General features: G+C 51.9%; 2 protein-coding genes across 2 annotated transcripts; both read left to right on the top strand.

Moving 5' to 3' along the window:
* The first annotated feature begins 20 nt into the window (after positions 1 to 20).
* Positions 21 to 12,655, top strand: D2HGDH (D-2-hydroxyglutarate dehydrogenase). Its single transcript, XM_068421079.1, has 9 exons — positions 21 to 906; positions 1,478 to 1,535; positions 4,648 to 4,787; positions 5,473 to 5,666; positions 8,207 to 8,375; positions 9,373 to 9,516; positions 9,929 to 10,071; positions 10,870 to 11,035; positions 12,230 to 12,655. The coding sequence occupies exons 1-9, from the start codon at positions 321 to 323 to the stop codon at positions 12,487 to 12,489; spliced, it is 1,860 nt and encodes a 619-aa protein (XP_068277180.1). The 5' UTR covers positions 21 to 320; the 3' UTR covers positions 12,490 to 12,655.
* Positions 12,656 to 19,408: 6,753 nt separating this feature from the next.
* On the top strand, positions 19,409 to 25,847 carry GAL3ST2 (galactose-3-O-sulfotransferase 2). The gene is made up of 4 exons (XM_068421177.1): positions 19,409 to 19,461; positions 23,817 to 23,903; positions 24,335 to 24,614; positions 24,706 to 25,847. The coding sequence occupies exons 1-4, from the start codon at positions 19,436 to 19,438 to the stop codon at positions 25,564 to 25,566; spliced, it is 1,254 nt and encodes a 417-aa protein (XP_068277278.1). The 5' UTR covers positions 19,409 to 19,435; the 3' UTR covers positions 25,567 to 25,847.
* Positions 25,848 to 27,983: the final 2,136 nt, after the last annotated feature.

Raw genomic sequence — 27,983 nt, 5'->3', positions numbered from 1 at the left:
GGCCGGGCGGTGGCGGCGGCTCCTCCCCTCGGCCCGGCCGCCTCAGGGGTCGCGGCCTCGCAGCCCCCCGCAGCCTCCGCCGGGCCCAGAAGCGGGGCGGGTTTGCCCCCCCCGAGGGGTGCGTGAGGCGGGTGGAGAGGGAAGGCTGCTGCCTGCGGTGTCACCCGGCCGGGGGCTGTCCCAGGGCCCGCCCGCGGCTCCTCACAAGCCGGGAGAGCGCCTGAGCTGCCGCCTGCGGGAGAGGACCCGCACCGCGCAGGGCCCGGGCAGCGCGGAGGGGAGCCTGCGCACGGGCTGGGCCTCGGCCGTGCGGGGTGAGCATGGGGGTCTGCTCTGCGGCCCCCCGCCGCTCCCTGAGGGGTCGCTGGGCTCAGCTGACGTGGCTGACCAGCTCCCACCGCAGGGCCTTGGCACAGCACAGCGTGACTCCTGCCCAGGGGACGCTTCGGCGGAGGCAGTGGGCAGGTGTGCCCACATGTGCGGTGTCCAGGCCGTGGGGCGTGAGGCCTGGGGACAGGAGAGGGCTCCACGCAGCCTCCTCCAGCTTCCAGGAGGTCATGCTGGGGAGAGGGCTCCACGCAGCCTCCTCCGGCTCCCAGGAGGTCATGCTGAGGAGAGGGCTCCACGCAGCCTCCTCCGGCTCCCAGGAGGCCATGCTGAGGAGAGGGTTCCACGCAGCCTCCTCCGGCTCCCCGGAGGTCATGCTGAGGAGAAGGCTCCACACAGCTTCCTCCAGCTCCCAGGAGGTCATGCTGACCAGCGAGCGTTACAGCGTGCGGCGGCTGCCCTTCTCCCACGTGTGCGACAGCGACGTGGCTTTCTTTGAGCGTGTAATGCCAGGTAGAGTCATCACAGATCCAGAGGAATTGAAACCGTTTAATGTGGACTGGCTTAAATCAGTGCGAGGTAAGTGAGATGACTGATTATTTTTCAGTTTTGGCAAAGCTTCCATTAAGGTACCAGAGTGAAGAGTCTGCTGAAGAAAATGTCATCTCTGTTTAGAGCAAACCATGTCTTTACAGACCAGGCAAAATGAGTTTTCCTCATCGAAAATATTCCTTTGAGAATGACCTAATTTCTGGTAATCTTTCAAGCTTTCACTAAAAAAAAAGTCTTGTTAACTTACTAATTTTTTCCTGAAACAAATTGGTTCAGTTAACAGTTCCTGAAGTTTTGGCTGAACCTCAGAAAGCAAGTGGTGTGATTTTTTCAGTTACCTTTGTCAAAGGTTTCATGAGAATATAAAACATTTCCCATTGGCCCCACTGGCAACCAAGTCTACATACGGTGCCAGAGTTTTTACAGTGCTTTAAGGAAAGGCTGCTATTGAAAATGGGTGTTTTAAAAGTGCTTAGAATGCCTCTGCCTCACAGCGGAGGGAGTGTTGTTATTTCAGACATCACACTTCACCCCCTTTTTCTTTCTGACCTCTCTAGAGCCCACGACTTGCCTTGAGAGTCCCTTGCTTTCATTGCAGGCTGTAGCAAGCTGATGCTGAAGCCGCAGACAACGGCAGAGGTGTCTCAAGTTCTCGGGTAACGTGCACGTTTTCTGCTGGACTTTGTGGTGAGGAAACTCGGGTTTATTCTGGGAGGGTCCAGCAGATGAAGGGCACATCTAGATGTTCAGGCATTGGAATTGCTGAAGCTGTTTTCTCCTTGACTGTCTGTCTTGTGGTTGAGCTCTGGTGACTTCAGCTCTCCCTTCTGCTCTTTGTATCCCTTGGACTGCCCATATTTCCTGATGTACCTTTTCTTCCAGCTGCTCCCAGGACGGAAAGCACTGCATGCTGTTGCTAGTCCGAGGGCAGTATTGCTTGTGTAAAAAAACCCTACAGGTTCCTAATTAGGAATGTTTGCACACAGAGCTGTGATTTTTCAAGGCAGAAAGGGACTTCTGTTTGTGCCTTGTATTTCCCTGGCCCTCGGCCTTTCTGGGGTGATGGTGTTGTGTCAGCGTCAGGCAGAAACAAAGGTCAAACTTCCATTTGTTTGACAAAACCAAATAAATCTTTCCTGGCCAGATGTCTTTGCAAAGGGTAAGTGGGCAGCAGCAGGCTTCTCAAATCAAAGTTGATGGCTTTGAGTAGAAGGGTCTTAAGACCCTGGGGGTGTTGGTCGATGGCCAGATGAATATGAGCCAGCAGTGCGCCCAGGTGGCCAAGAAGGCCACCAGCATCCTGGCTTATGTCAGCACTAGCGCGGCCAGCAGGACCAGGGCAGGGATCGTCCCCCTGTGCTCAGCACTGGTGAGGCCGCACCTCGAATCCTGGGTGCAGTTTTGGGCCCCTCACGACAAGAAAGACCTTGAGGTGCTGGAGCGAGTCCAGAGAACGGCAACGGAGCTGGTGAAGGGTCTGGAGCACAAGTGTGATGAGGAGCGGCTGAGGGACCTGGGGGTGTTTAGCCTGGAGAAAAGGAGGCTGAGGGGAGACCTTCTCACTCTCTACAACTGCCTGAAAGGAGGGTGTAGCGAGGGGGGGTCGGTCTCTTCTCCTGGGTAACAAGCAAAAGGATGAGAGAAAACAGCCTCAAGTTGCACCAGGGGAGGTTTAGATTGGAGACCAGGGAAAATGTCTTCACCCAAAGGGTTGTCAAGCACTGGCACAGGCTGCCCAGGGCAGTGGTGGAGTCCCCATCCCTGGGGGAATTCAAAAGCCGTGTAGATGTGGTGCTGAGGGACATGGGTTAGTGGTGGCCTTGGCAATGCTGGGTTAATGGTTGGACTTGATGATCTTAAAGGTCTTTTCCAACCAAAACGATTCCGTGAGCCTGTGATTCTGTAAGAGTGCTTAGTGTGGGGGAGAGAAAAGCAAGGGAATTCGGTATTGATGACTTTTGTGCTCTACTAAGTTGTCAAAATCAGCCACTGTACCAGTGCTCAAGAGGAGCAGTTGTGTTGAAGGATTCAGGAGGGTCCATCTGAAGAGCTAAAGAAGGTTAGGCCAGAATCAGGCGGTTTGAGGAGCTAATGGTTTGTCCAGTAGATCAGTAAGGACACTTCCCTCGTTCAGGAGCGTGAGCACGGCTCCAGTTGGGCATCGGTATGCAGGGTCACCGTTTGGCTCAAGAGTTAAAAGCTGCATGAACCTGTTCCTGGCCCTGTTAAAACAGATGCCTAGAGGACAGTAAAGTCAGGGCTTCTGAAGCAACTGCTGGTGCAGCATGGCGTTGTGCCATCCGTTGTGCAAGACCTTCTGTGAGGCTGGAGAGGATGTGATGGGTGGTGCTTTGCAGGGATACGGCAGGCTGGAAGGTGAAGCAGCAGAGGCAGAGGTGCACGTGCTTCATTGCCTACAGGGCATTAATTTCTTGAGGGGAGGAGGAGGGCAGTAACATCTTAAACCACTGCCAGAGGTCATCTGTCAGAGCCCACTGAGGAAGTCGAGTTGTTACCAGAGACTGCTACGTAAATAGCTCACGTACAAACAGTGAGCTGGGATCCCCAGGCAGATATTGCACAGCAGATCTGGTGTCTCTCTGCACCCAGGGCTAAACAACCACCAGTTGTTCTATCACCCAGTGTCCCTTCCCCGACTGAGAAAGGGAATTGGGAAAAGGAGGGAGACTTGTGGGTTAAAATTTAAACAGATTGAGTAAAATAAAACCAATATCATAGAATCACAGACTGGTTTGGGTTGGAAGGGACCTTAAAGCCCATCTAGTTCCAACCCCCCTGCCACGGGCAGGGACACCTTCCACCAGCCCAGGTTGCTCCAAGCCCCATCCAACCTGGCCTTGAACACTGCCAGGGAGGGGGCAGCCACAGCTTCTCTGAGCAACCTGGGCCAGGGTCTCACCACCTCACAGCAAAGAATTTCTTCCTCACATCTCATCTCAATCTCCCCTTTTTCAAATTAAAACCGTTCCCCCTCGTCCTGTCACTCCATGCCCTTGTAAAAAGTCCCTCTCCAGCTTTCCTGTAGCCCCTTCAGGCACTGGAAGGTGCTAGAAGGTCTCCCTGAAGCCTTCTCCAGGCTGAACAGCCCCAGCTCTCTCAGCCTGTCTCCAGAGCAGAGGGGCTCCAGCCCTCTGAGCATCTCCGTGGCCTCCTCTGGACTCGCTCCAACAGCTCCAATATCAATGCTAATACAAAACACACAAAATTATACTTAGCCCACAGAGCTGTGGCAACTTGCTCCAGGGATAGCAATTGGTGAGAAGAGAGTAGAAGGAGAAAGAGGGAGGGAAGAAGAGAGCAGAGTAGAGCCCACCCCCAGCAGCTTTCCCATTTATAGTGAACGTGACATTAATGTTATAGAACACACCCGAGGGCCAGCCTGGGGCAGCTGCCCTGGCTCTCACTGCTCATGGCCTTGATCACCACACCATGGCTGCCCACAGACTGAAACAACACGTAACAGAAAATTGATTCTATAAATTTTATCCCCACGAAACCAGGACATGTGGATACGCGCAGGCGTAACCCTGAGCGTTCGATCCTTTGCTCAGCGCCGGGTGAGTCTGGTGAGGAGCTTTTGCAGTGAAACTGCCCCTTTGTATCAATTTAATCTTCAGGCCGCTTAATTTTAAGGAGCGTTGAGCACTGTCACAACAGTAGACGTTCACGTGGAGGTGAAACTCTTCTGACAGGCTGGGTTGTGGGCCTTATAGATGCATAAGGCCTCAGAAACCTTTTCCCTTCCAGGTACTGCTGTGAGAGGAACCTGGCAGTGAACCCGCAGGGGGGTAACACAGGCCTTGTCGGGGGCAGCGTTCCTGTCTTTGATGAGATCATTCTCTCCACTGCTCTCATGAACCGGATCATCAGCTTTGACAAGGTGTCTGGTAAATATCGTCGAGACATGAGGCACACAGACGAGCCCCTGGGCCTAAACCAGCCATTTTCCTGAGAGCCCATAGCTCAGGATCAGCAAGGTTCAGCCCAGCGGCATCATAAGGGGTGTCAGAGGTTGGTTTCGTCAAGGCTCCTGCTGCTGCTGGAATAGGTTGTAACAGTAGCAGATGTAAAAATACACCTGGTGGCAGAAGGAGGAGGAAAGAGAGAGGAGAAACATGGACATCCTGTTACCTCTTTGTAAATCGAGGTGAGAAACCCAGCAGGTGGAGCAGAATGAGTGTTAAAGAAGGCATGTGGTAACTACAGTAGCAGAGGGAAGGGAGGGATGGAGAAAACTTACAGGTTGTGTGGATTTGGAGAGTTAGGAACTGGGCTGGTTTGAGTATTTCAGTTCTTAGAGAGAGAGGACAACAGGCAGCAATATACTTAATGTCACTGTGTTTTACCAGTCTAGAGTTGTGGATGACCAGATGCTAAGGCAATGGCAAAGCTTCCCGCAGCTTGAGGAGGGGTTGGACAATGCCCTGTAGCATGCATGGACTTCTTGTGCGTTTAAATTGAACCCCAGAAGAGTTCTGGAGGAAGAGGTGGTTGCATCTGCTTGTACTTACTCTGCCTCTGGAGTAGGCACCTTCTTAGGCATCAGCTTGTAGCAGGATATTTATGTTTCAGGAATCCTTGTGTGCCAGGCGGGCTGCATCTTGGAGAAACTCAACGAGTACTTGGAGGAGCAGGGGTTTATCATGCCACTTGACTTGGGAGCCAAAGGTAGCTGTCACATCGGCGGCAACGTGGCCACAAATGCTGGAGGCTTACGGCTCTTGAGATACGGCTCTCTCCGAGGGACAGTGCTAGGACTGGAAGTGGTAAGGCGAGTGCCTGGCAGCTCCCTTCTGTGTTTGAACGTTGACTTCTTACCCTGGTTCCTGCTGTTCTAGCCCTTAGCTATCCATTACAGAATGACAGACTGGTTTGGGTTGGAAGGGACCTTAAAGACGATCCAGTTCCAACCCCCTGCCACGGGCAGGGACACCTTCCACCAGCCCAGGTTGCTCCAAGCCCCATCCAACCTGGCCTTGAACACTGCCAGGGAGGGGGCAGCCACAGCTTCTCTGGGCAACCTGGGCCAGGGTCTCACCACCCTCACAGCAAAGAATTTCTTCCTCAGATCTCATCTCAATCTCCCCTCTTTCAGTTTAAAACCGTTCCCCCTCGTCCTGTCACTACTTGCCCTTGTAAAAAGCCCCTCTCCAGCTTTCCTGTAGCCCCTTCAGGTACTGGAAGGTGCTAGAAGGTCTCCCCGGAGCCTTCTCTTCTCCAGGCTGAACAGCCCCAGCTCTCTCAGCCTGTCTCCAGAGCAGAGGGGCTCCAGCCCTCTGAGCATCTCCGTGGCCTCCTCTGGACTCGCTCCAACAGCTCCGTGTCCTTCTTGTGTTGGTGCCCCCAGAGCTGGATGCAGCACTGCAGGGGGGGTCTCCCGAGAGCGGAGCAGAGGGGCAGAATCCCCTCCCTCGCCCTGCTGGCCACGCTGCTGGGGATGCAGCCCAGGACACGGTTGGCTTTCTGGGCTGCAAGTGCACATTGCCGGCTCATGGTGAGCTTCTCATCACCCATCACCCCCAAGTCCTTCTCCCCAGGGCTGCTCTCAACCCATTCTATGCCCAGCCTGTATTGGTGCTTGGGATCGCCCCGACTCACGTGCAGGACCTTGCCCTTGGCCTTGTTGAACTTCATGCAGTTCGCACAGGCCCACCAGTTATGCAGACAAGTTCCTCCCCAGGCTTCCACTCTTAATTTTCCTTGAATGGCTCTTTTGAGAAGGGTCAACAAGTGTCTTCACGCATGTAGCATCTGTTTTTGCTACTGCACTTTCCAGCTCCCACCTCTGTCCTTGCTGATGGAAGTGATATTAGGTGGCTTTCTAATCCAGAGAAGTGAAAAGAAGGTAGGGAGAGATTCAGTGATCCCAAGTTGGGTTGAGGTGGGTTCCTGTGTGGAGCAGTGAGTCTCTGAACGTTCTGCTACATTCATCCTACAGCACCTTCTCCTAGTGGCTGCTCACTCGGCTTTCAGTAGAGCCATCCCCTTTGGGTTTGGCTGCTGGATTTCTCCTGGAGTCTTTGCTGTTCCTCAGCCTGCTTCTGCCCTACAGGCCTGTGCCTCTGTGTGTAAAGGCTGGGATTAGTGGTTCTAAAAGACTTTGGGGCTTGGGAGCAGAGAGGTGATAGGAAATAAATCGGGTAGGGAACAAAAGCCCGGTTTAGTTTTATTGTAGGTCCAGAAAGGAGAACCTTTGTCTCTCGGGTTAGTCCCTCTAGTGTCAAAACAGCCTTTAATAACAAGTTGTAGAGACATTCAGCCTTGATTTAAGGCTCGAGTGGTGGAGGGCTTCCTTCATCCAGGTTAACTGTGTTCACTGGTTCAAATAGTGTTCCTTGTTTCTGTTGAATAATGGGAGCTAGGGCTGTAAAGAATGGCTGATCTCCACCACTGGGAAGAGAAGGAGAGCAAACTTCTGTTCTTACTTGTCCTGCTGAAACATGAGCCAGCAGTGTGCCCAGGTGGCCAAGAAGGCCAATGGCATCCTGGCCTCTATTAGGAATAGTGTAGCCAGCCGGTCTGGGGAAGGGATCGTCCCTCTGTACTGGGCACTGGTGAGGCCGCACCTTGAATCCTGTGTCCAGTTCTGGGCCCTGCACTTCAAGAGAGATGTTGAGGTGTTGGAGCGAGTGCAGAGGAGGGCGACCAAGCTGGTGAAGGGTCTGGAGGGTCTGACCTCCGAGGAACGGCTGAGGGAGCTGGGGGTGTTTAGCCTGGAGAAGAGGAGGCTCAGAGGTGACCTTAGTGCAGTCTACAACTACCTGAAGGGAGGTTGTAGCGCAGTGGGAGTCGGCCTCTTCTCCCAGGCAACTAGCGATAGGACAAGAGGACACAGCCTCAGGCTTCGCCAGGGGAGGTTCAGGTTGGACATCAGGAAGCATTTCTTCTCAGCAAGGGTCATCAGCCATTGGAAGGGGCTGCCCAGGGAGGTGGTGGAGTCACCATCTCTGGAGGGGTTTAAGAAAAGCCTGGACATGGCACTTAGTGCCCTGGTCTAGTTGACAGGGTGGTGTCAGGGCAACGGTTGGACTCGATGATCCCAGAGGTCTCTTCCAACCTGGTTGATTCTGTGATTCTGTGAACATGTGCAAACAGCACCATAAGAAAAAAAAAAGAAGCAGCAAAGTTTGGGGGAAGACTCAGGTGGTTTAGAGAGGGGAGGAGGAGCTGGGGGTGGAGGAACAGTGACGAGACTGTGGGAACGGGCTGCAGCTAGTGTCCAGTGCTCAAGCCTAGTGGCAGCTTTTCATCAGCTCGGTAGTAGAGAAGCTTCTGACCGCAGATTTCTGTCTCCGTGTTCCCACAGGTGCTGGCTGATGGCTCAGCTCTGGACTGCTTGGCCTCTCTGCGCAAAGACAACACTGGCTACGATTTGAAGCAGCTCTTCATCGGATCTGAGGGGACGCTGGGAGTTATCACTGCTGTCTCCATACTCTGTCCTCAGAAACCTAAGGCTGTGAATCTGGCCTTCCTAGGTAGGAGCTGCTGTTAATAATTTCACACCTGAATTCAGAGGCTGGGAAAAGGAATGGAGAGAAGGCGGCGCTGGTCAGCCTGCTGAGCTAGACCACCAGCACCAGCTTGTTTCTGAGAAATAGTATGTTAAAATACCTGTGCAGGTGTTTTATATCTGTGGCATAAATGTGTAAAACACCTGCCAGGGCAGGTTGCTCTGCAAGGGAAGGGGAACCAGGAGCTTAGCAGGATGAAGAGGCAGGCAGGACAGTGCCCTCACCGAGGAGGGCCCGGTGAGCAGGGCAAGCCTGGTGACAGCAGGCAGAGGCAGCTGCAATCACCAAGTGAGTCCGTAGTGACAAGGCAAGGCTGGGAAGTCAGGTCTACAGGTCAGGGTCTGGATCAGCAGGGTGTCTGGCCAGGCACAGCTGCTTAGAAGCTGCTTCTGAGGGAGCCTCAGCAGGGACACCCCTTTTTAACAGAGTTGGTTGTGGGGAGCCTTCACTGAGACTGTTTTTTTCTCAAAAACCTCCAAGGCCAGCGGGGGCTTCTCAAACAGCTTGTTCATATTGGCTGTGGCCTTGGGAGCAGAGAGCTAAACTCCTAGGAGGGGATGAGTAGACTCCAAGCACTGACAGACCTGTGGAATTTGTGCAGTGGACCCCAGAGTTCGCCTGGAACTCTCACGGTGGCCTTCAAATTTCTCTTGGGTTGCCTTCTTGCCTGTGCTGAGAACTGAGGCTGGGGTAGATATTTTGGTATGAACTGTCTTAGTGTGTTCACGAGGTCCTTGCCACAGCAAAGACTAATCGCTATATCCTCCTGCTGTTCTGCTCCGAAACCTTTCCCAGCTCAAACCATTACAGGAACTGCTGATCTAAACCCACGCAGGGTACCAGTTTAGATTTGCTGGAGATGGGAAAGATGACTTGAAGCCTGATAGACTTTTAAAAACTTTTTACAAGTTTTTGAGGGGCTGATTTTTGTTCCTGATTCCCCTCTGTGTTCTGTTTGAAGGATGTCAGAGTTTCGCTAAGGTTCTGGAGACATTTACAACCTGTAGAGCCATGCTGGGAGAGATCCTGTCTGCCTATGAGTTCATGGATGAGAAGTGCATGGAATTGGTTGAGAGATACCTCAAGCTGTCCAGCCCAGTGACAGGTACCGGTGTCATTTGTGCTGTAGAAAGAGGCATTGTACTGCTTGGGGATTTTTAGCCTAGTTTTATACATGTCAATGAGCATGTGTGGGCATCCCTTATAATTTTTGTATCCAATATTCAATTCCAAATGCGTTTGGTGGAAGTCTTTAAGACTTTTTACTTCTGCTTGTTCCCACAAAACTGCTAGTTTTCTGAAAAGCAGTGGCTAGATAAAGAATTGAGCATACATGTGAAGTGCCCTACAGATAAAAGATTGCCACTTGAGCTGCCCTTCCGCCTGGCTCCAGAGAATCTGGGCGGTAGAGTGAGCTCATGAAATGTGCCAAGCTTGGGAAAACCTCCAAACCCTGCACTTAATTCCTGTGCTTTTACCCCAGAGCATCTGCTTATTCTGTTCTCCCTCACTTTCAGGCAGCCCTTTTTATGTTTTAATTGAAACTTCGGGCTCCAACTCGACCCACGATGAATTCAAATTGAACAACTTCCTAGAACAGGCCATGACTTCTGGTTTGGTCACTGATGGAACTGTGGCAACGGATGATAAGAAAATAAAGGCAAGTCATCGTTTCCTCTTGCACAAATCTCTTTGACGTGATTCTCTACTTGGATTTGTATTTTTAATAGGGAAATGTTCAGACTGATGTTTGGTATAAATGTCCCAGAGTAATCTGGTTTGGCATATTTGTTAAGAGAGAATACTTACCACTGCTGACTCTTCCCAGAAAGCCTGAGTATTTGGGGTTTTGGTGGATGTTTTCTCTTTTAAAAAGATCAGAATAATGAATTACATCTTCCAGCAGTTGCTGGGGTAGGACCCAAACTGCCTGAAAACTATTGAAACCAGAAGCTGAGTTGTCAGTGAGGCCAGGGGTGAGCAAAGTCCTGTAGGCCAGCGTGACAATGTGTTAGAGCCAGAGACTGTGGGCCCAGGGAACAAGCTGGACACAGAGTGTCTCAATGAGAAGGAGTGATTTGTGTCTGCCCAGTGAACATGAGTCTTCTACACTGACCCATGTTTGTTCCAGCCCCAGCTCCCAAACCGACCCTTGCAGTTCAGTAGAGGAGACACGTCCCCACTTCTTGGGAAACCAGAACAGCTTTGGACAGAATGCCCATGCCTGTGTTCTTTCTGTCTGGGGTCCTGTCAACCTTGAAGAGTTGGGCTGTCACTTTGCTGTGTGATGCTGCCAAGAAAGCATCATTACTAGCTTCCAAGAGGCAGAGGGTACCAGGGAAATCAGAAGTTGATGTTACATGCTTAGAATGAAGGGTCTTTTTCCCTCCATGCCACAGAGCATGGAACCCAGGAGGTACTTGCTTTATCTGGATTTCTTTGATCTTTGATTCATCAGATGCTGTGGAGCCTGCGGGAGAGGATCACAGAGGCCCTCACTCACGATGGCTATGTCTACAAATACGACATCTCTCTCCCTGTGGAAAAGCTCTACGATCTCGTGACTGACACGAGAGCTCGGCTGGGCCAGAGTGCCAAAAATGTGATGGGCTACGGCCACTTGGGTAAGTGTAGGTGCTGGGAAAGGAGGTGATTGCTCTCTTGTGCACCAGGTTTTGCTGGGCAGCTTCCTAGTGGTTTTAAAGGTTGTTCTTAGATTAGTGAGAGGCATAGACTAAATAGCCAAGAGCTGTGAGAAGAGGAGGATGCACAAGGATCTTTGTGTTTGAATTTGCTTTCAGACTGTATTCCATATATTAACGTCAGGTTGCTAGCCAGCCAGCCGCTGAACTGGCCATTTGTATCCTCTTGCTCTGTACTTTCTATTTAATTATGTAGGTTGTTTAATTGGACAATCAATTTGATTAATGTACTTGGTAGATAAACACTTTCTTGTCCAAAGTGATTAGTCATATTGGAAATCAATTTTGTTTGAGGCATTAACCCTCCAAAAGAGAGTGATAAAAGGCCAGTACATTGTCAGAATGCTTTGAAACTAATTAGATTTTACCTACAGGTAAATTGGTAGCTTAGCAGAGCTGTTCTGTTAAAAAAATAACCCCAGAACACTCTTCAGCACGCTTGCTTTGAGATAATTTGAAAAGACGTGGAAAGACAAGCCTGCATAACAAAGGCTGCCTCTGGTAGCTCGTGGTATTGAGGATTAAGCTGTGTACTGTGAGGCAGGCAGAGGTTCCGGAGGGAGAATGAGTAAGTTGTGTTTGTCTGTGTGTGTTCTGTCTTCTGAACACCCAGCAACTGTGTGCTTGAGCAAATACCATCACGCACAAGTGGCAAAAGGAGAAAGTGTTCTGCTTGCTTTGTTTCTGTTGACACAGTGCCCAAATTCATTCAGAACATTGCACAAACATAATAGGGAGGGAGAAAGTGATGAAGGGCCGTATTAAAATCTAATGATCATTATGAAATCCCATTGGAGAAGACTTTGGCATGGCGTCTCGGTAGTGGGACACCACAGTTGGTTGAATTTTAAAATCACAAGCGTGGGAATTTGGAAGTAGCTTAACTCAGAACACTTTCTTAAATATTGTAGTGAAAGCATGGAAAAACAAAGATCTGATTTGAATTATTTGTGCCTGGAGAGACCTGATGTTTGTAGGAGGAATGAACTTTTTCTCACAGTTTGGAGACTAAAAAAGGCACCGTTATTTGCACACGTGGAGGAGGCAGGAATGAGTCTCCAGTGCAGGGCCACTGAGTTTTTCTTACAGACCCACCTCTGCAATGTTTTCTTCCAGGAGATGGAAACTTGCACTTGAACATCACGGCGGAGTCCTACAGCCATTCCCTGTTGGATGCCATCGAGCCCTTCGTGTACGAGTGGACTGCGAGATACAACGGCAGCATCAGCGCAGAGCACGGACTGGGCTTCAAGAAAAAGCAGTTCCTTCGGTACAGCAAAGCCAACGAGGCAGTCCTCCTCATGCAGCGTTTCAAAGCCATGTTAGACCCCAAAGGGATCCTCAATCCGTACAAGACGCTGCCCTCCAGCTCCTGAGAGCGACACGCGCCGAGGGCGAGCAGATACCATCACGCAAGGATGGCTTCTCTAGCCCAGTAACTGCGCTTCAGCCATAAATGAACTCAAGTGTGTGGAATGCTCCTTGTTTTATTTCTGTAGCGTGATGGAACAAGTAAAGGAACGTGGTTCCTCTTTTCAGGGGTGCCTTCTCTTTCTGAAGGACACATTATTGGTTTTGCCTGGGTGAGTCTCCTGTTTAGCCTGAACACTGAAACCAAGCGTGCAGATACCGTGTGTGGATGTTCCAGCTCTCGTTCCCCTTAGTTTGCTCTGATTTATTAGTGAAGTGACACCAGCCAGAGGAGGCATTTTCTCACTTGGGGCGTGCAAGTGAAGCATCAGAGGCACAGGAGAAGAACCTGTGGATGCTATACCACCATCTCCAAGTGAAAATGTTGCTCTTCCTCACTTGTTTTGATCTAATATGCTTGTCCAAAAGCCAGCAACAGCATCAGGTTATGGCCTCTTTAGTGATGCCACCTGCAGGCTGTCCCCAATAGGCATCAGCGTTGTCCCTCCTCATGACAGTCTACAACTACCTGAAGGGAGGTTGTAGCGCAGTGGGAGTCGGCCTCTTCTCCCGGGCAACTAGCAATAGGACAAGAGGACACAGCCTCAAGCTTCGCCAGGGGAGGTTCAGGTTGGACATTAGGAAGAATTTCTTCTCAGCAAGGGTCATTAGCCATTGGAAGGGGCTGCCCAGGGAGGTGGTGGAGTCACCATCTCTGGAGGGGTTTAAGAAAAGCCTGGACATGGCCCTTAGTGCCCTGGTCTAGTTGCCATGGTGGTGTCAGGGCAATGGTTGGACTCGATGATCCCAGAGGTCTCCTCCAACCTGGCTGATTCTGTGATTCTGTGATTTGCTCTCACAGACAGCGAGAGCCATGATCCCCGTGATTTAGAGAGAGATATAAAACCTGTATCCCTCCCAACCAGCAAACTAGATTAGGCTGGGTGGAGATAATGACAGATAAAATCACCCAGAGTTTTCTCTGCATGTAGTACATTAAGACAAAAGAGATTTTGCTACATCCCAGAACTAATTTATTTTCCCCAGATCACCCCTTACCCTGGCGAAGGTGGTTTGAGGCTCCCCAGCCAGTGGGCAGACTGGTGCCCGCACCCAGTGTCCTGCTTGAGCTGGTGAGGCCACGGAACGGTTCAGGCAGCTGTTACCCAAAAGCAGCTTGGAAAATCTGGCAATAGTCAGGAAAATAAGAGAGTAGGAAAATAAAATCAGCCTGTCTGGCATTCAGAAGGATCCCTGGTTGCAAAAGATGCATTAAAAAAAATAGGCTTAAGCAGGAGGGTGAGAGAACAAAGATGGTGGGGTAGGGAAGCGTCAGAAGTCAGCACGAGACCTCATGGCAGAGGAGGGTGATCTTCTTTTTAAAGTACCTCTTGGGAGTCACTGATTATTATGGAACAATCCTTTTGACTCGAGGTCTTGCTTGATCCTCCACAAATCCCAGGCACTGTCCTTTGCTTCCTCAGTTGGAGTATTTTTTTAGTGAAGATTTTAGTAAGGCTTTTGATACTGTCCCTCAGAGCGTCCTTCTGGCCAAGCTGTCCAGCTGTGAGATGAGCGGGTTCATGGTGTGCTGGGTGGAGAACTGGCTGAAGGGCAGAGCTCAGAGGGTTGTGAATGGGGCTACATGTGGCTGGGGACCAGTCGCCAGCGGTGTTCCTCAGGGCTCCGTCCTAGGGCCGGTGCTGCTCAGTATTTTTATCAGCGATCTGGATGCCAGAGTTGAGTGCACCATTAGCAAGTTTGCTGATGATACCAAACTGGGAGGTGCTGTTGACTCTCTGGAGGGACAAGAGGCCTTGCAGAGGGATCTAGACAGACTGGAGCATCAGGCAATCATCAATGGGATGAAATTTAGCAAGTCCAAGTGCCAGATTCTGCACCTGGGACAGAGTAACGCCGGGCACAAGCATAAACTGGGAGAGGAGTGGCTGGAGAGCAGCCCTGCAGAGGGATCTGGGGGTGCTGGTGGGCAGCAGGCTCGAGAGGAGCCAGCAGTGTGCCCTGGGAGCCCTGAGGGCAAACCCCATCCTGAGGGGCATCAAACAGAGCTGGTCAGGAGAGGGGATTGTCCCGCTGTGTTCAGCGCTGGTGCGGCCTCACCTCGAGTGCTGCAGGCAGCTCTGGGCCCTACAAGTTAAGAAGGATGTGAAGGTCCTTGAATGCATCCAGAGGGGGGCAGCGAAGCTGGTGGCAGGGCTGGAAGGCACGGCCTGTGAGGAGCAGCTGAGCACTCTGGGTTTGTCTAGTTTGGAGAAAAGGAGGCTGAGGGGCGACCTCATGGCTCTCTGCAGCTTCCCGAGGAGGGGACGTGGAGACTGAGGTGCTGAGCTCTTCTCCCTGGCATCCAGTGGTAGGACACGTGGGAATGGTTCAAAGCTGCACCAGGGGAAGTTCTGACTGGACATGAGGAAGCAGTTCTTTACCGAGAGGATGGTCAGACACTGGAACAGGCTTCCTGGAGAGGTGGTCAATGCCCCAAGGGCTTGGACAATGCCCTTAACAACATGCTTTAACTTTTGGTCAGCCCTGAAGTGGTCAGGTCATCAGTTGGACTGGGTGATCATTGTAGGTCCTTTCCAACTGGACTATTCTATTCTAAGATGTGGTTTTTTTGTTGTTTTGGGGTTTTTTTTGCTACAGTTTGTCTCTGTTTTGAGATGACAGGAGAGATTGACATTTACAGTCTGGTGTACAAAACCACATGGCCACCCTTCTGTTATCAGAGGGCAGGCCAAGCCATCTGCTAGTGAGTCATCTGGTCTACTCCGTGTTTGCTAGTCACATCCGTATTTACCAACACATGTCACTCTCTTAACCCAGGCTCTGTTGTATCCAAATGAAGCAGATGATTGGGGAAAGCCCAGGGATTTGCCAAAGGTAAATTGTGTCACTAATCTGACCACCTTCTACAACAAAAGAACATTTTCTGTCGACATGGAGAGAGCAGTGGATGTTGTTTGCCTGGATGTCATCAGTGTTCAACGCTGCTTCCCACAGCCTTCTCCTGGACGAGCTGGCCAGGCACAGAACAGATGGGTGGGCTGCGAGATGGGTAGGGAACTGCCTCAGGCTGTGCTCTGAGGGTGGTGATCGATGATTTTTATTCAGATTTACTGGTTTGGGAGGCCTCACTGGACTCCATGACACTGGGAAAGGTGGTTGTCTTACCCAGTATCTGTCTTCTCCATCAGCTGCTTTTCAGTGATTTCTGCTCTTCCACAGTGCAGTGAAATAGATGTTCCATCCAGAGCCTTTTTCTTGGAAGAAAACCATCCTACAGAGTCTCCTTCTCTGCTGTTTTTAACCAGAACCCCATCTCTGCAAGGCTGCAAGCTGTTGAATTGCATTCAGGATGACGGCTCACGCTCAGCGCCGTGTTGCAACACCCTCGGTGATACAGATCTAAGGTCACAACTGTCCCAGCTGGGCCACGCGGATGCTTTGAGCAGAAACCCCTCCGTACGTTACGTGACCCCGTCGGTAGCGAAGAGAAGACGGAAGGTGAAGCGCCACCAGCCTCTGCTGCTTGGGGATCAGGTGATGCAAAAATACAGACAGCCCATGATGTTGTTAGAGAAGAAATTTATGGGGTTTGCTTTCTGCCAGGTTAAGCTGAGGCAGCTCGTTCTTTCCGGATCAGGCTGTTTATATTCTCTACCTTTTTCCTACGCCATTCTTTCTCTGTTTTTTTTTTCCCCCCCCCAACAAACCACTGACTGCAATTGTTTAAAATACAGGCTTTGCATGTGAGTGGGTCTTTTTGGGAAGCGGAACTTTCCGTGCTGCTTTTTTTTTCAGCTACATATGGAGAGAGTGCTAGGGAGGGAGTCAGGGCTGACAGATAACCTCGTGCTGTGGCCAGGGAAATTCTGGCCCAGCTACATTTAACCATCTTTACACATCAAGATCCTTAAGCTCAATGTAAGTTTATCATTTCAGCTAAACAATAGAGCAATTACCCTGAGGGAATAGAAGGGAGGAGTTATTGTAGGGTTATTTTATAGTGTCTTTCCTAGACCTTAACCACCAGCGTTACCCTTCTCTTCCACATTCTCAGTGATGCTTTCAGATATTGGTTCACTGTTGTATACAGGAGGGAGAGAGAGGGAGGGGGGTGAACAAAAAGTGTGGGGGAGTATTTTTATAAAGAATCATTGTGGTAGGAATTTCTTGTCCAAAATTCAGGGTTTTTTTCTGGGACAGACTTAAATATTAGAGCGATGGGGATGCTGAACACTTTAAAGCAGTGGTCTTCTGGCACAGTGAGGAAGCACTTGACTCTCTGTACTGGTTTTGACTGGGATAGAGTTAATTTTCTTCATAGTAGCTGGTGGTTTGGATCAGTGTTGATAACACAGGGATGTTGTTGCTGTTGCTGAGCAGTGCAAGGTCTTTTCTGCTTCTCACCCTGCTCCATCAGCGAGTAGGCTGGGGTTGTGCAAGAAGCTGGGAGGGGACACAGCTGACCCCAGCTGACCTGAGGGGTTTCCCACACCGTAGGACGCTGTGCTCAGCAATAACAGCTGGGGGAAGAAGGAGGAAGGGGGGCATTCAGAGCGACGGCGTCTGTCTTCCCAAGGACGGCTGAACGCCCGCCTGCCACGGGAAGTGATGCGTGAATTCCTTTGGCTTTGCTCGCACGCGGCTTTCGCTTTACCTGTTCAACTGCCTCGAGCTCAACCTGCGAGTTTTTGTGCTTTTCCCCTTCCCATCCCGCCCCAGCTAACGAATTCTGCGTCAGCTGGCTGCCCTTCACTGCGTCCACTCTCGGAGCAGCCCAGCCCCACGTGAAGCCAAGTATTTCTGCAGTGGCACCTTATATTTCTACGTAACTGAACCCGACGGAGTCGTGTACCAACACCCCAGGAGAGGGTAATGAATCAATTGTAAAAGTGTAAAAAATGGTCTTTTGTGATCCGTGGGCTCTGCTGGCTTCTGAGCGAGAACTCGCACGGCTGACGTGTGTAATGGAACAGGAGAAAGAAGTCTATTATAAATGTGACCCCTCTGCCAGCGGCACCTGACGCGGTGCCAAGAGTAACCCTAGAAATTCTTCGTAAAACAGCGCATTGGCTCACCTTCTGCCGTGAAACTCAAGGAAAGCAACCCTATACCTTGCTGATCTCCAAATCTTGATAAGCACTGGAGTTGGGGCTGGCCTGAGGAAACGGTGATTTAAAAAGAAACGCTGTATATTTGGGCCCTCTGAAGACTTAGAAATGTAGGTGAAGGATGTGCTGAGGACTTGGCTCTTGGTGTGGCAGGTTGGGCCACCAGCATACAAGGTTTAGAAAGATGGCACCATGGGTGGGGAGGGAAAGGGGACAGTGGCAGGAGGTACATGGGAAGTGGCATGGCCATAAAAAAAAACCAAAAGCAACAGCTTAATCCCCTGTTCCAGGCTGGGAGATTTTTCTTGCCTAAATGAGGAGAGCATTGACCCTGGGGTGCATTAAGAAGAGTGTGTCCAGCAGATCGAGGGAGGTCCTCCTCCCCCTCTACTCTACCCTGGTGAGACCTCACCTGGAGTATTGCGTTCAGTTCTGGGCTCCCCAGTTCAAGAGGGACAGAGATCTACTGGAGAGAGTCCAACGGAGGGCTACAAGGATGATGAAGGGACTGGAACAGCTGCCTGATTAGGAAAGGTTGGGAGACCTGGGGCTTTTTAGTCTGGAGAAGAGAAGACTGAGAGGGGATCTGATTAATGTGTATAAAGATGAGGGCTGGGTGTCAAGAGGAAAGGGGCAACCTCTTGTCACTTGTGCCCTGCGATAGGACAAGGGGCAATGGATGCAAGCTGGAGCACAGGAAGTTCAACCTCAACACGAGGAAGAACTTCTCTACTGTAAGGGTTACAGAGCACTGGAGCAGGCTCCCCAGAGAGGTTGTGGAGTCTCCTTCTCTGGAGACTTTCAAGCCCCGTCTGGATGCGTTCCTGTGTGACCTGCCCTAGATTGGTCCTGCTCTGGCAGGGGGTTGGCCTCGATGATCTCCAGAGGTCCCTTCCAACCCCTGACATTCTATGATTCTATGGCTTCATCCCCAGAGTGGGGAGCAGGGAGATGACCCCACCTCCACACCTGCAGGACAAATCCTGCTCTCCCGGGGCAATTTGCAGCCATTAAACCCAGTTTGTGAAGTACTGGCATACAGGAGCTTTGGTGGAATCTCGAATTCCTGTGTAATGCAAGTTGTAATGGTTGTTAATAACACCAGAAAGTCACTTTGCAGACAAACCATAAAATATCACCTGTTTAGGGGCGGGAGTTCTCTCTCCCAAGGCATACATAGAGCAGAGTCTCTAAGCTCTTAACCCCCAGCTACAGTAATTGCCTTTTAACTGGGAAGGAGTTTGAAGTCTGAATGTTTTAAGGGCAATTTTCAATAGATGAACACCTCTTTTGTCCCTAATTTCCTGTTGCCAAATGGATCTGGCAGAGAATTCTAACGCTAAACCACCGAGCAAGACGTGGAGGAAAGGCAGGGCAGGCACCAAGTGACCAGGGAAGGGTGACGAGGGGGATGATGACGCTCTCCCCCAGCCCTCTGCCACCAGATCCTGCCGTGAGCCCCCCACACCTGCAGCCAGGAGAGAAGGGGGTCCCTGCTGAACCCTCACTTCGCCGCAAAACTCTCGCGAACCCCATGTCCCGAGGCAGCTCTTACCTGGGTTAACGTCATGCCCTGACAGCACTCTTCCTGGCTTATTCCTTGCCTTCCCCCCGCCCCCACGAACACCTCGCCACTCCCTTTGTCCTCACCTGTCCCAGCCCTTTATAGCAGCGATGGGATGCTCGAAATAGAGACGCGGACACTAAGAGCAGGAGGGAGCCCGTGGACGAAACGAGTGTTGGAGCTGATTTGCAAAGGAGATATTTTCTAGCTCGCAGCATGAAAAGCCCTGGTTGCACTTCAAGGTAAGGGGAGAGGGAGGTGAACGCTGGGGGTGCAGAAGTAGAACGTGGTCTGTTCAGGTAATCCCTGGAAGTTGTTAATAACCTATAGAGTGAGTTACAGTTTGCTCCAGGGTAAAGATTAATTTCGCCATGCACATTCCTTTCCTTGTCTTCCAGGTCTTTTAATTTGAAAGAACCCTGTTAGGTCAACACAGAGCTCTGGTATTTTCAGCTTAAGCCAAATGAACAAGAAGGTTGTCTGAAAGCCTTAAAGCATCCGTAGCGGCACCTCTAAGTACAACTTGAGAGGTATTATTTTCCTCCTAGCTGGGAGATGGCATGGTGCAGGGTGAGTCGAGCCTCCAGCGCCAGCCCTGCTCACAGCTCCCCAAGTTTTTTGGCTTCTTAGAAGAATTTTGTGTCTTAGCAATCAGCTCCCAAGAGATCCCAGGCTGGTCGCACGTCTTGCGTGCTTAGGTAGCTTTTGTTGCGACATTTGAGTAGTGGCTTTCTCGCTTGACCTTTGTATGAAAGGGGTAAAAAAGTAGATGGTGGCTCTGGTTGTACCCTGCGACTCTCAGCTACGTTGGGCTTCACGCGTCCCAGGTGAAAAGCGTCCTCGCTGTCCTGCGAGGAAGGAAGAAATGGCTGCGGCCATGATCCCGTGCGTCATGCCCTCCACGCTCCCGTTCATACGTGGGATGGTTACAAAATCCATCTGCTTATGGCTCCGACTGTTGTATAGAAGATCAGTTCTGTCTTCTGTACCGCCAGGTACTCGCTCAGTTCACCTGCAGCCTGCCCGTGGCGGACAGTCAGCAGCAAAATAGCTCTCGGACAAGTGGGACTTGTCTTTCTTGAAGGGATTAAAGGATGGGAGATATTTTAGCCAGAGGCGAATACGGTGTCTGTTGGCCCGACACATACAGATTTAGAAGTGGCTTGGTCAGAGATTTGCAGTCTTGTGACAAAGAGGGGGGTGTGTGACACTAAGGGAATGGTTTAAGACCATGGTTTAACACCAAGGGTGTTTAAGACACCCTTTAAGAGTGGTGCTGGCCCTCACAGGGTGTGCCAGGGCGGTGGGTGCAGGATGGGTGCCGAAGCCCCACGCGCAGGTTTGCAGGACGTGCTGAAGCCAGCGACAGCCAGCCCCTGCGCGTGCAGCCGCGGGTGGCTGAGCCCCGGCGGGGGGGACAGTGGGGACAGGACCCCCTGCAGCAATCACGCACAGGGCTCGGCCACACGAGCGCGCTGGCCCTGCGTACCTGCAGCCCATCCTCTCTTCTCCCCCGGCTCTCCATTTTCCCACACTCCCCCCTGGGGATCACCTTGGCCCTTCCCCTGAACACCTCCATCGCTCGCCGTTGCTGCGGTCGGCTGTGGTCCCCTCCCTGTCCCCTCTTCCCAAGCTGGAAGGCAGCTATCTTCCCATCCGTACGTCCCCAGGCAGGGGAACAAGCACCATGCCACAAGGTAGCGTTGTTTGGCAGCTCCAGGACATGAAGCCCATTTCTACATGAGGACTGGCACTTCCGTGGCCCCACATGCCAAAGAAATTGGTCACTCTCCCTCCTTAAAACTGGCCATTCCAGGAAGCTGATGTGGCTTTGGCAAGCCTGATGTAGGCTGGGTGGCCACCACTCATGGTGACAGCATGGACATCGCTCGGCAGCAGGTTGCTGTTGTCTTCAGGACGGTGCAGCGAGGAGCGGGGTGAGCTCTGCACGGCCCCTCGGGGCTCACCAGGGGCACAATGGTGCCTGTAACTTGCCCACTGGGCATGTTTGGCACTGCAATACCAGACCCTCATGCTGCAACAGAAACACTTGGAGGCTTTACGTTCCTAGATAATCCAGACCATTATCCTTCCCTGTGTCTCCAGCTGTTGTTTGGGGCTTTCGAAGCATGTCCAGAAGAAACAGGTCTGCTGGGAGCATCCAGTTACGCTGGAGATGGGCTTGGTGTCCTGCACGTGTTTGAGGATTTGGAGGCAGGACGGCACTACAGAATCGCTTATTAAAGTAAACGACTATTAAAATATCATGGGATACCTTGAGGTGATAAGATGTAGAAGTCTACAGAGCCTGTCTTCTTGCAGTAGAAGGGACTGGTAGTCCTTCTGGAGCATATTGTGATCCTGATCTATCTTCAGGATTGTTTTAGGTGCCTGTTGATGTGTTTGCCCCATAAGACATCCGAGTTGCCATTTTGGGGACACCACTCAAACAAATGCACGGACCATTATTGCACTCATTAAACTCTACAGAAAAGGTGCAGAAGAAGGACGTTGTCAGACCAGCTTAGGAAAGACCTCCAGGCAGACAGGGTGATGTGTTCTGGAAAACCATCACACCAGCATCAGCTTCGGTTTAAATGAAAGACCAAGAAAATAGGCAGGGGCTGCATTTGACAGACGTGAGCCTGCTTGCTGCCTGTGGCCTCCTCTGCGTTTCTTCTCCTGTCTCATCTCTACTTACATACGCAGAGCAATCAAAGGAAAGGGGATTCATAGAATCACAGACTGGTTTCGGTTGGAAGGGACCTTAAAGCCCATCTAGTTCCAACCCCCCTGCCACAGGCAGGGACACCTTCCACCAGACCAGGTTGCTCCAAGCCCCATCCAACCTGGCCTTGAACACTGCCAGGGAGGGGGCAGCCACAGCTTCTCTGGGCAACCTGGGCCAGGGTCTCACCGCCCTCACAGTCAAGAATTTCTTCCTCAGATCTCATCTCAATCTCCCCTCTTTCAGTTTAAGACCGTTCCCCCTCGTCCTGTCACTCCATGCCCTTGTAAAAAGCCCCTCTCCCCCTTTCCTGGAGGCCTCCCTTACCCCTGTCCCCCTAACAGATCTGGGATGAAAAAATTAAGAACTACCGATGAAAGATTGCCTGTTGTTACGTCTTGAAACTCTTCATGCAGAAGCTGTGCTGCAAATTCATGGCAGAGGTTGGTACCAGCTGTGGTTGAGGGTCTTCCCTGGCATTGGGAAGGGTGTCTCCACCCAAGGATTTCCCACTTTGGCTGGGGTGCCATCGGACAAGGAAAGCACTCTCATGCAAAGCAAAGCTTGAAGCAAAAGTGGTTTCAGGCAGGTTTGCGCGGCAAGCGGAGTCAAACGGTTTCCTGCTCCAGCTGGAAGGAGCACTTCAGTGTCTTTCATGTGGTACAAGCTGGAGGCTATGAAAGCTACCACCTTGTGCAGTGGGACCATGTTTGAGGACTCTTTGGCCAGAAGGACATTAGAAAGGATCACCAGATCCAGCCCGCAACAAGCCACGTGCCCCTGTTGACCGCAGACTGGGCAGGGTTGGAGCCTTCCTTGCTCGCTTGGGAGAGTGGGAACCACGAGTGTGACCACCCCATGCTGTAAATGGGACTATATCTTCTCAAAACAACTTAAAGCCCAAGCCAGACCTGCTGCATTTTGGAAATGGTGGCTGAAAACATGGAATTCACACCGAGTTAAGAAAGCTTTTAAGATCAGAGAAGTCAGGTCAAGCTTGATGATGAAAAGTTCCTTTTTGATGGGCATCAAACCTTCAAAAGATCCTGTATCTGTCCCAGCTGGAAGGCACCGCTGATGATAAATGGTGGTTGCCTAATTAGATCTGGAAAAGGCTCACCCCTCATCGTTATCCAGGCAAAGCATGGGTGGATGAGGTGCTTGGTCCAAAGGGCTGCCTCTGAGCTCGGGCATGGCTGAGGAGATGTGACAAAAGGAGACCTGGGTGAGGCTGAGCGTGCGAGCTGGGCTAGGAGGAGGAGCTGTCGCAGCGGGGAAGCGGTCTTCTGGTTTGAAAGCAGGGCGTAATTAGTCTGTTGCAGTTATTAATTGGGTTATTAATCAGTTTTCTGTACTGAAAAATCTCAGTTATATCGAAAAAAATTCAGTTTCATGTTTCTTGGAGATCCCCGTTTTCTGGTTACAGGAGCTGCTCGGGTTTCTTACCAAGGAAATCCTTCTACCCCTACAAAAGGCTCTTTTTGTACTGAATACACTGGAAGTTTGAATAGTGAATAAGCTCTAAAGCCCCAGAAAAAAACAAAAGAAAAGAAAAGAAAAGCAAAATAAAAGGCAGCAGAGCAGGAGGCTGTCAGAAGAGCTTCACAGGCTCTGCCTGGAGTAGGCTGTGCCTTCCCAAAGACCAATATTAGGAGAGGGATAGTGAAAGTGCAGCTTCTCCCTGTCCTGCCTCTAATGCCAGAGCTGCTGACACTTGGGGGTGGGCAAAGGTGGCTGGCACCGTGGAGACATAAAATTGTGCTCCCAGTGATCCAAATTCCCAAGGGCAACATGCAGAGAGTTTGGTGGTTCACGTTTGGGGAAGGACTATCAGATAAAAACCTGCTGAAACTCACTCTTTCTTTCCAGGCATATCAGATGTCTCATCATTTTCAGCCTGTGCCTGGGACTCATCTTCCTCTCGGGATTCTTCCATATGAAGAATAAAAATTACGTGTAAGTGAAGCAGAAGTGAGGTTGCAGGACTTTGTCTGCACCAGCACACCAAGGATCTGACCTGTGACGCTTGATTTAACTCTCATGGGGTTTAGGCGAATAGTGGAAGGGCAGCAGCCCAAAGTAAGGTCCTAGATCCACATTTGGGCGGGCAAGGGATCAAATTGGCCAAAGTGCAGCTCTTTGGGGCAAAATCAGCTGTATGGGAAAAAGGGGATTGAGCTGAAGCCTTTGGGTGAGTGAGGACCTGGAGAAGCAGAAAACTGTCCGACATCTGCACCTGAGGGATAGGGCTTGTTTGGGTTGGTGCCTCGCACCAGCTGCGGGTGTGGTATCAGAAGGAGAACCTGCCAGGGTTTGGCTTTGCCAGGTCTCAGAGATGGGGTACGGCACTGGAGAGGCGGTTTTCCCCATGTGTTGCCTTCCTGCAGGATCTCAAAGAGCCACGAGGAGCTGCTGATCCCTTCCACACCTTGCCACGCCAAGACTAACGTCATGTTCCTCAAGACCCACAAGACGGCCAGCAGCACCATCCTGAACATCATGTTCAGGTTTGCGGAGAGGTACAACCTCACCGTTGCCCTCCCAGCTGACCAGCTCGTCCACCTGGGCTACCCGAAGACCTTTCTGGCCCACTTTGTGGAGGAATTTCAATCCATAGGACAAAACTACAACATCTTGTGCAACCACTTGCGGTTTAACCCCTCGGAGGTAAGAAAGAGCCATGACACCTGAGAAGAAACCTGGTTGAGCAAGCAGTGCCCCCAGACTAACAGCCTCTCTTCTTCCTCCCTGCAAACAGGTGCAAAAGGTGATGGCAGCGAACACCTTCTACTTCTCCATCCTGAGGAACCCCATTCCTCTGCTGGAGTCTTCCTATGTCTACTACAAGGACAGTGTCCCTGCCTTCAGGATCTCCAAGGACGTGAACGAGTACCTGGCGTCACCCCTGAAGTATTACCATCCGGCGGATTACAAGCAAAACATGTACGCCAGGAACATCATGTGGTTTGACTTTGGCTATGATAACAATGCAGAGGACAACAAAGAGTACATCCAGACGGTCTTGAAGGAGATTGAACAGCACTTCCACCTGATATTGATAGCAGACTACTTTGATGAGTCCATGATCCTCTTGAAGCATGCTTTGTGCTGGGATCTAGATGATGTGATTTACTTTAAGCTCAACTCCAGAAGCCGGGACACTGTCCAGACCTTGACTCCGGAAAGCAAGGAGCGGATAAAAGCGTGGTGCTCGCTGGACTGGAACCTCTACCTGCACTTCAACCAGAGCTTCTGGAGGAGAATTGAGGAGACCATAGGACTCGAAGAGCTGGAGAAGGAGGTGAATCACCTGCGAACAAGACAGAGGGAACTCATGGAGACCTGTCTCTTGGACCAGGAGGCAGTGGGGAAGGATCACATCAAGAACAAAGCCCTCCTGCCTTTCCAGTCAGGGGCTGCAAATATCCTTGGGTACAACCTCAAACAAGACTTAGACAACAGGACTCTGAGAGCCTGCCAGAAGATGGTTATGCCAGAGCTCCAGTACACGTCCTATCTTTACTCTCTCCAACACCCGCACAAGAAAAGGAAGCAGTTCGGCTTGCCCTTGCTGTGGACCAATTTCCAGGAGAAGGTGCAGCTCCCATCTCCCAACTAGGGCACGCGACAACCCACTGTGTTCCCCATGGCTTTGCATCGCCCAATGTCTGGCATGTGGCTGGCCCACGGGGACTCTTGCGCACGAAGGGGAGGCATTGGGGGCTTTGTTGGGGGCCACCAAACTGGTGGTGGGTCCCTTTTTGGGGACCTTGAGCCAAAGGCTCTGCGTTGGCCAGATCCTGCGTGATCCCTGCTCCCAGGCAGGGGGACAGCCCACTGCTGCTGAGCGCTGGGCAGGCTTTCCAGCTGGCTTAGACGTTCCTGCCTCTTAATCATTAATCACAGGCTTAATCATTTTGTTTGCATTCGACTTTATTTAATAGCTGTCGTTACGTCCAGGCTGGTCACAACTCACTGGAGCAAGGCCTGGTTTGTTTGGCGTTTAGGGGGGAAAAGGGGAGGGGGAGGGACATGAGGAGGAGAGTGTGACGAGGGGATGCAGCACGCGAAGGGGCAGGAGAGGGGCTGGGTCTCCCATCCAGCAGCACCTGCACTCGGCGCCGACTAACCACCGTGCGATGGACACGCTGGCTGGCAGCCTCTCCCCACCAGCACGTGAGACGTCCCTCTCATGTGTCACAGAATCACAGAATCAATCAGGTTGGAAGAGCCCTCTGGGGTCATCGAGTCCAACCATTGCCCTGACACCACCATGTCAGCTAGACCATGGCACTAAGTGCCATGGCCAGTCTTTTCTTAAACCCCTCCAGAGATGGTGACTCCACCACCTCCCTGGGCAGCCCCTTCCAATGGCTAATGACCCTTGCTGAGAAGAAATGCTTCCTAATGTCCAACCTGAACCTCCCCTGGTGAAGCTTGAGGCTGTGTCCTCTTGTCCTGTCGCTGGTTGCCCAGGAGAAGAGGCCGACTCCCACTTCACTACAACCTCCCTTCAGGTAGTTGTAGACTGTCATGAGGTGTTGGGGGCCTCTGCACCACTTGGGACTGCTTGGTGCTCCCCTGGGAGGACCCTTTTTTTTGTGTCACCCCTCCTCTTTGGCAAGGGTCCCTTGGGCTCCACATAGCTGAAACCCTTTATCAGCAGAGGCTTCGTTGGGTCCTCCCCGCTGTGTTGGACAAACACCGATGAGGAGAGGGGTGGAGGGAGGCACGACCTTGTTATTGAAGGAGTTAATTAAACCCCCCTGGGATGTCTTTGCTTGTTTGCCAGCTGCCTGCTGCCGTGCTGGTGCTGGGAAGGTTCCTCAGAAGGATGGCAGCACCAAGCCCAAAGGCTTTGGCATCACCACCGTTGATGATTGCCCACCACTGGTTTCCAACATGCCCAGTGTGCCCCATGGTGCAATATTTCAACCCTGCTCGCGCCGGTTGGGGACCAGATGGCGCGACTGGGATGATGGAGCCAGGGTCGCTTGGCTTTGCCCTCAGCCCGGAGAGATGCTCTTGGAGGGGAGCAGAGCCGGGATCGTCCTCGGCCATGTTTAAACCAGGGAAGCCAGCTGAGGCAAGGGTTAACCATCTGCAACCTGTGCTCCTCCATACCCCACGTGATGGACAACAGGAGCAAGGCAGAGATTAGCAGCAGGGCAGGGTTTTCTGCTCCAGCGACCCTGGCTAAAATTAACCAGGCTTAGGAGGCGCTTGTAACTAGCCAGCGCGGAGGAGGTGGTGGCCTGGGGCAATCCCCAGGGGCCTTTGCCGGCCAATTCTGCAGCCAGAGCCTGGGCTTCCTCCTTGGAGCTTCTGATCCATGACGTGCTGTGTGAATTTTGTCAAGTCCCTGCTGCTGGGGATGGAATAGAAGCGTCAAAATAAATTCTTAACAGCTGACCTGTGTGCAGGTGTGGGGGGTCCTGGGAAGGCTGGGACCCTCCAGCCCCAGGGTGGGGAGTTCATGGCTGGGGTAGACCATGGTCAATGTGGGCTGCAGCACCTGGAGCAGGGAGGTCTGCGGGAGGAGGGAAACTGAGGCAGGAGATGCAAACACACACACACCCCCCCCCAGCTCTCTTTGCGTCCCCTCCCTGGGGGGGTCCCAGCAAGGCGGCTCAGCAGCCGTGGGGCCCCCGGCTCTGCCCGGGCTGATCACGGTGCCTTTGTGCTGCTCGTGCTGCCACTGCTGACTCAGGGCTTTTTCCCAGCCGCTGCGGGAGCCCTGTGACCCATCGGTGGGGGGACCCTGCAAGGGGAGGGCGGCAGCGAGGCAACAGGCTCTGCAGAAAGCCAGCGGCTGCGGGAGCCGGTGTCACCCCGGCGTGGGGGCGAGGGACAGAGGGGACCCCCCAGCTGAGCAAGACCCGGTGAGTGCCTTCGCTTTCCCCGTGGGGTGCGTGATCACCAAAAGCTCCTAATTAAAACGCGGGTGAAGCCACCCTTGGCCACGCCGGCGGGATGCCCATCTCCTCCCGTGGCGATGATCTGGGACACGTAGCTTGGGGCCAGCTGACCCCAGCA

This window comes from Nyctibius grandis, chromosome 32 (assembly GCF_013368605.1).
Source record: "Nyctibius grandis isolate bNycGra1 chromosome 32, bNycGra1.pri, whole genome shotgun sequence".
Lineage (NCBI taxonomy): Eukaryota > Metazoa > Chordata > Aves > Nyctibiiformes > Nyctibiidae > Nyctibius > Nyctibius grandis.
The sequence above is the reverse complement of the archived record's forward strand: the minus strand, read 5'-3'. Positions and strand labels throughout refer to the sequence as shown.